Source organism: Colletotrichum navitas (genome assembly GCF_030913465.1).
Source record: "Colletotrichum navitas strain CBS 125086 chromosome Unknown LY79scaffold_110, whole genome shotgun sequence".
Taxonomy (NCBI): Eukaryota; Fungi; Ascomycota; class Sordariomycetes; order Glomerellales; family Glomerellaceae; genus Colletotrichum; species Colletotrichum navitas.
Genome location: NW_026850656.1, coordinates 34,029 through 40,471, shown reverse-complemented (window position 1 = coordinate 40,471; position 6,443 = coordinate 34,029). Strand labels below are relative to the sequence as shown.

The window sequence follows — 6,443 nt, the reverse complement described above, 5'->3', positions numbered from 1 at the left end:
AAAATAAAGCTATTAATATTTCTAGCTTTTAGTACTTAATAAAGCTAACTAATACTTTTATTTATTTTTATTCTCTTTATATTAGCTATATTCCCTTACTTTAAACTTACTATAAGAGAACTTTATAGTAGTATACTAAAGCTATTAATTAGAAAAATAAGATAGATTTATATATACATAGGCTAAGAAACTTTTATAGACTCTATTTAGAAAGAACTAAAGTAATAAGTCCTGTAGTTACTTAGATATAGATAGCTATTTCTAGCTGTTTTTAGTGGGAAAAGGCAGGCTATATAGGTGGGGGGGTCATAAGTGGGTGTTTTGACTTATAAGCTTGGGCAGCACCCCCAAGGCGCGAAGAAAAAGCTTGGTTGTTTTCTAGTGAGTATTAATTAGCCTGCCTCAATGTGATGAGGCAGCATGCGCCTAATGCTGCAACACAATTTCACACCATCTAAAAAAACCCATGGTATGCGATCACAATACTATTACCGCTCTCGAAAAGCGCACCGGCAACCTCGCGAGGAAGATTCACGAGGTGTGGGTGGCGTTGAGGGCGGTGAGGGCGGTGAGAGAGGGCCCCTAGGCAGAATGAACTGATCGTTGCGGCGCGTCACTAATGTGTTGGTGCTGGCACGCCGGCGAATGATGCGAGCAAAGACACAGACTGATGAGACCGATGCAAGGTTGCGTCTTGCTGTTGACAGTCTGAGGCCCTGAGTGCACGAATATGAGGACGTAATCAGCGACTGAAAGAGTGTACGAATTTGCTGCCTGAGAGCTGAAGTAGCAAGGACCTGGGATTACCTGTCATTGCTCGGAGTGACTAGACACACGTGTTCGTCTAAATGTGGTATCAATGCGTTCTTTTCCCCTTCGCGACGCTCTGCAAGGGATTGACGTAAAGCAATTATGTGTGGTTTGAATTAATAATCCATTAGTGCCGTCGCTGAGGTATTTATTGCAACTTACTTTGACCAATTCACCAATTCTATTCAAGGTTCGCGAACACCATGGACCCACCAACCGACCAGATTATCACCACCCACTGGGCTAGCATCAGTAGTGGCCTCGACCTCTCAACCGGCTGCCGAGACCATGACAAACGGGCTCTCCACCTGTTCGGTCCACGACATGCTCTTCGGGCCAGAGGCAGCCATATGGACGTCTGCAAATTTCTCAATATCTCAACGCGGACTTTAGACCATCGATCTTAGACGCTGTCCCACGAGTCTTTAAATTACTCTCGCTTGCAACTAAACACTCACGCATCGACATGGCACTTGTAGAGCCAGGATTTTAGCCTTTAGTCTTTCATTTTCTACGGAGTTGGAACAACCCCAGAAACAGCAACAGCATCGGACGTACTCAGGTACTTTGCAGAAGTTCACAAAGTGCCTCTGACAATGATTCCATGGACGCAACCGGGAACAGTGAGTCATGCACCAAGTCATTAGTCGAAAAGGCCGGAAGACGGAACCGCCGTGTGCACTGCATAGTAGTAGAGCTTGAACTGATAAAGTGTGATGACAAAAGCGGATCCATAATTGCCACTGCGCAATTACGGCTTATATTATAACACATCCCCCTAGGCTTTCAATATATCTGTTATTAAAAGGCTAGTAATATAGAATATTCTTGCTTAATAACCTTTTAATTAGGTACATCTTGCGAGAATATAAGTAGTATTTTTAAGTGCCCTAAACAGTGTTTAAACCTAAGCTACACAGAATTTATAGGGCGTCTCTAATAAAGCCTATGCATATACTATTAAGGCACACATAGGTCTAGAGTAGAGTAGGCTTATAACTGTAATAACAAAAGCAGATCTATAATTACTACTGCGCAATTATGGCTTATATTATAACATAAAGTTACGATATTCTCCATAGGTCGCTTAGAAGTCCCTCAAAAGTTCTTGCTGCCCAACTTGAGACCTAGTGAAACCGTATTTTGCGGTTATGATAATACGTTAGTCAAGCCACAATAACTCTACGAGAAACGTTGTGCTATTCATGACAGAAGCGTCCATCCTGTGACCAAGTCCTTTACACAACAATATGTGATAAGCATCGTGAGCTTCGCGTCTTGACGTGTTTAAAGAGAGTAAAACTAGATCAACATACAAAGCAGAAGCCATCGCCCACGTTGCCGACCTATACGCAATAGACGCTGAGTTAGGAGGGCTCAGCATTGTCACAGATGCCCTAGAATGGGGGGCCCAGGATCCGCCTCGCTAGACTCGAACAACAGATCCATAACGGAAAGTCCTGTTCTTTGCAAAATCGAGTTCCTAGTCAATGCCTGGCTGTCTGCTGTCAGCTCGCAAGAAGCCGCGTTACGGTAAGCAAGACCGGCGCTACGGAGACGGCTAGCGGCATTACTTGCATGCAACCCAACGATCCCCTTCTCCATCCCATGACAGCCAAGACACAAGACAAAACCGTCAAAATCGTCCGTTGGTAGTTCGCATCAGTAGTAGCAAGTCAGTAGCGATTTAGACGGCCTTGGGAGAACAGCAGCTCAGATAAAGAACCCCAGCAGCTCAACGCTAGGGTTCCCCGCCATTGACTGGGACACGCTAGTTAATGATGCTAGCGAGGACTGCGTTAGCTGGTGGTTTGGGAAGGACCCGTAGAACAAGTAGGTCATCGATAGCGACCGGTGGCTTGTCGACCGTACCAGCCAGCCAGGCACCCCGCTCATGCGGCATTGGATCGTCGACGCTGTAGCCACAGTACCCACATAGCCACCACCAGCCTCCTGATCCACCTAAACGTGACATCTAGAGGGATTGAAGCCCTATTTCCTTTTGTTACCTGAACTTGTTTCCACTTCTATCTAAGCAATGCTATTGTTAATTAATTATTGTGCATAATGGCTGTGAACTTGGACCGTCTCTCTAGTCTGTCCCCTAGCACTAACTTGGCTTTACTAGGCTCTCTTTTCCTCTCTTAAAGCTAGCGGTACGTTGATTTCTGCTTGATAGTAATTGCGGGCCAGCCACGTTAAAAGGCCATCAATGCTTAGGTACTGTTGTGCCCCCTGCTGCCAGGATTCAAGAGCGCTACGTATCATAAAACAGGTCGACCTAGGGACAGGGGTCATTATTCTGCCTACCGGCGCTACTGTAGTGAAAAACGGTTTGTACCCTAGGTAGGGAAGCCTGAATAGGGGCCGGGATTACACTGTGGAGCCGGCAGTGGCGCAGCCTCGGATTTTACCGGCCGGGATAACCGCCTGCCAGGTTGCCTCAGCCGCTTGCCGGATGTCTCCGCTGCCGACTACAAGGTAATATGTTGCATTACTCAAGCTTATAGATGTATATTGGCTATTAATTCTTGATAACCATAGTCTTCTCCACTTTACTATAAAAATAAAGAGTGATTTAAAGGAGTAATAGGGACAGTAGTTATATAAATACTTGTCAAGTGTTCCTGTTTATGATTTACTTTTACTTTATTCTATATCCACTACTTCAAAGCCATCATTACTACTTCAAAGCCAACTCGCCTGCTTTGAATCCATCTATACTGCTTCAAAGCTATCTCTACCCGTTCGAAGTGCTCCAACAATGAAGCTCTCCCTACTTATAGCTGCTGTTTATGCCGTTGCCAACGTTCAGGCTACTTGCTAGTATGTCAACAATAACGTTCTTTAATTAAGCTTAACTAACAGTATTAGTTGTTACGACTGGACTGTTAGCAACAGACCTCCTTATAAAACAATCCCAGTGAGAGACAATGAGGCTACTAGATATGCTTGTCAGCACTGGGGGTATGATCCCGTCTCGGGCAATGGCGGATTGGTTTGTAACTCAGCCACGTCGCTATCCCTGGCGAATTGGAGAGCGGTACGTAAACTAAGCTGCAAATTCATATAGTCACAACTAATGACTGTAGGCTTGCTCTAAATATGGAGCAAGGGGCGGAGTCTGCTAATGTCTCAGTCTTTACAATCAAAATATTGGAGGCCAGTATGAGGCTACGTATATAGGCAACTAGAATTTATGAAGAACGGCAATTGAAGAGCTAATAGAAAACGGTGGCTAATAGAAATAGAGGGCTAGTAGGAACAGGAGCATTAAATAAAAATGCTTATTAACGTATTATTACTGCCTACTACTTGCCAATTGCCTGTGACTGGGGTAGGAAGCTTGACCTGACATCGTGTCTTCCCCCATCATTTGACCCAGGAGGTCACTGGACTTCGTAGCCAGCTTTTTAGAAGCCGCTTCAACGGAGACGAGGCCGAGAGAGCCCTGTAATATGCTTAATACACGGCTGTTGATGACGTCGGAGTTGAATATGTCAATGTTGACAGTATCCTCAGAACATATAAATACAAACAATTTGGTTTAGATTTAGAAAGAAACCTGTTTTCGAAAATAATATTTGTGGAAATTAGCAGGGATAGAGTAGATAGATACGTTTTTATTAAAATAGAATAAATGCGTTTCTGAAGAAACAGAATAGATATAATTTAATAGAAACAGAATAGATATATTAACATAGGAAGAGAGTAAAAATGCTTACTATAGGCCTTTAAATAGTCTTCTAGTAGTTAATCTAAAATAATTAGTACTTAAAGATATATCTCTATAGTATTATATAGAAGAGAAATATATAAATCACTAGATAAAACTATAACGTATAATATTAATTTTATTACTTTAATAAAAAAACCTATATACTAAAGTCTAGATCTTATAATCTTAGTAACAATATATTAATTTTTATAATAATAAGCTATAAACTATATTCTAGATCTTATAATATAAATAGAAATAACTATACACTAGAAGTAATACCTTATAATAGAAATACTATCTATATTTCTATATAAATACTACTAACTAAGAACTATAACTCTAATATTAAAACCTATAACCTTAATAGAGAAAACTATACACTTAAACTAATACTTTATAATAACGGTATTATTTATATTAATATATAAGTACTAGTAGCTTAGACCTATAACCTATATTCTAGATCTTATAGCTTTAAAAAAAAAATATATAATCTAGTATAAAAGTACTATATACTTAATATATATATATATATAGTAAGAAAATAATTATAGTAAGTAGACTATATCTTTTTACTTTTTTATTATTTTAATAAGTTAACTTAACTATATTATATAAAGTTAATTAAAACTATATATTACTTTATTCTTTATTACTATTCTAAACTACCTTATAGGTTTATATATTATATTTAGTCTTTCTATAATTACTATATTATTATATATATAGGTTAGTACCCTCTATATAACCCTCCTTTTAGGATACCTTTTTTACCTTTAGCTTTAATACCTTCTTTTTTCTTATAGCGCCTTTACTTTAGTTATGTTATATAATTCTCTAAGATATAGTTAGGTCTTTTTAGCTCTCTAGTGTTTACTAAGTACTTTTATTTCTATATAAAGTTTATAGTGTTTTACCTTAATAATAATAAGCTAATATATTAACTTACTAATACTTTTTAACTATAACTTAATTACTTTATATATTAGTATTTATAAACTTTCTTAATATTCCTTAAATTCTTTTTTAGTAAAATAAAACTTTATATACTTTTAATTACTATTATTAGTGCCTTTAGGTCTTATAAGCCTAAGCTAGTTAAATATAAGTTTACTAGTGTTAATATTTTTAGCTTAAAATCTAGGTAAAAAATAACAGCTTTAGGATTAAAAGGTATAAAACTAGCTTACTAGAAACCTACTTATATATTAATTTTATTTATTAAAGTAAGTAACACTACTTTAAAGATAAAACAAAATTATTTTAATTAATATATATAATTTATATTTATATTATTCTCTTAGTTTTTTATTATATAAGTACTTTAAAAGGCTAAAATAGTTAATATTAAAAGGCTAAAGCTTATATAATAAATAAAAAAGTATATATAAAGTATTAATTATTTTTTCTTTAGATATTTATTAAATTTAGTTAATTTATAGCTATAATATTTATCTAGAATTAGAAGGTAATAAGTACTTTTTATATAAAACTTTATATACTAGTTAAAATAATTTAACTAATCTAGGCTAATCTTATTTATTATTTATCTATTTTTACTTAAGTAAATATACTAATTAGCTAAGAATTAATTATTTTAGTACTAAAAGAAAAAGTAATATTTACTTTTTATAATAATATATAGAAGTATTATTTAGCTATTTATATATATATCTTAAATAATAAAAACCTATTTATAATTACTAAGCTACTTTATATTAGGCCTTCTATATATATTAAAAGTTATAATAACTTTTATATATAATAGTGTTTTTATTAAGAACCTAGTCTTATTAAAATTATAGATATTATAATCCTATATTATATACTTTATAATTATATTTTATATAAGTATAAACTAGCCTTATATAATTATAAGATCTTTAGCTAAGGCTCTCTAGTAGTTAATTTA

General features: G+C 36.1%; 2 protein-coding genes across 2 annotated transcripts; one reads left to right on the top strand and one right to left on the bottom strand.

Annotated features, from left to right (window-relative positions):
• Positions 1–961: 961 nt before the first annotated feature.
• On the bottom strand, positions 962–1,642 carry LY79DRAFT_570250 (uncharacterized protein). Its single transcript, XM_060559135.1, has 2 exons — positions 1,537–1,642; positions 962–1,433 (listed from the first exon to the last, which is right to left on the bottom strand). The coding sequence occupies exons 1-2, from the start codon at positions 1,582–1,584 to the stop codon at positions 1,257–1,259; spliced, it is 225 nt and encodes a 74-aa protein (XP_060408316.1). The 5' UTR covers positions 1,585–1,642; the 3' UTR covers positions 962–1,256.
• Positions 1,643–3,353: 1,711 nt separating this feature from the next.
• On the top strand, positions 3,354–4,081 carry LY79DRAFT_570247 (uncharacterized protein). Its single transcript, XM_060559134.1, has 3 exons — positions 3,354–3,636; positions 3,685–3,853; positions 3,903–4,081. Exons 1-3 carry the CDS (start codon positions 3,575–3,577, stop codon positions 3,939–3,941), a joined length of 270 nt encoding a protein of 89 aa, XP_060408315.1. The 5' UTR covers positions 3,354–3,574; the 3' UTR covers positions 3,942–4,081.
• The last annotated feature ends 2,362 nt before the right edge of the window (positions 4,082–6,443 follow it).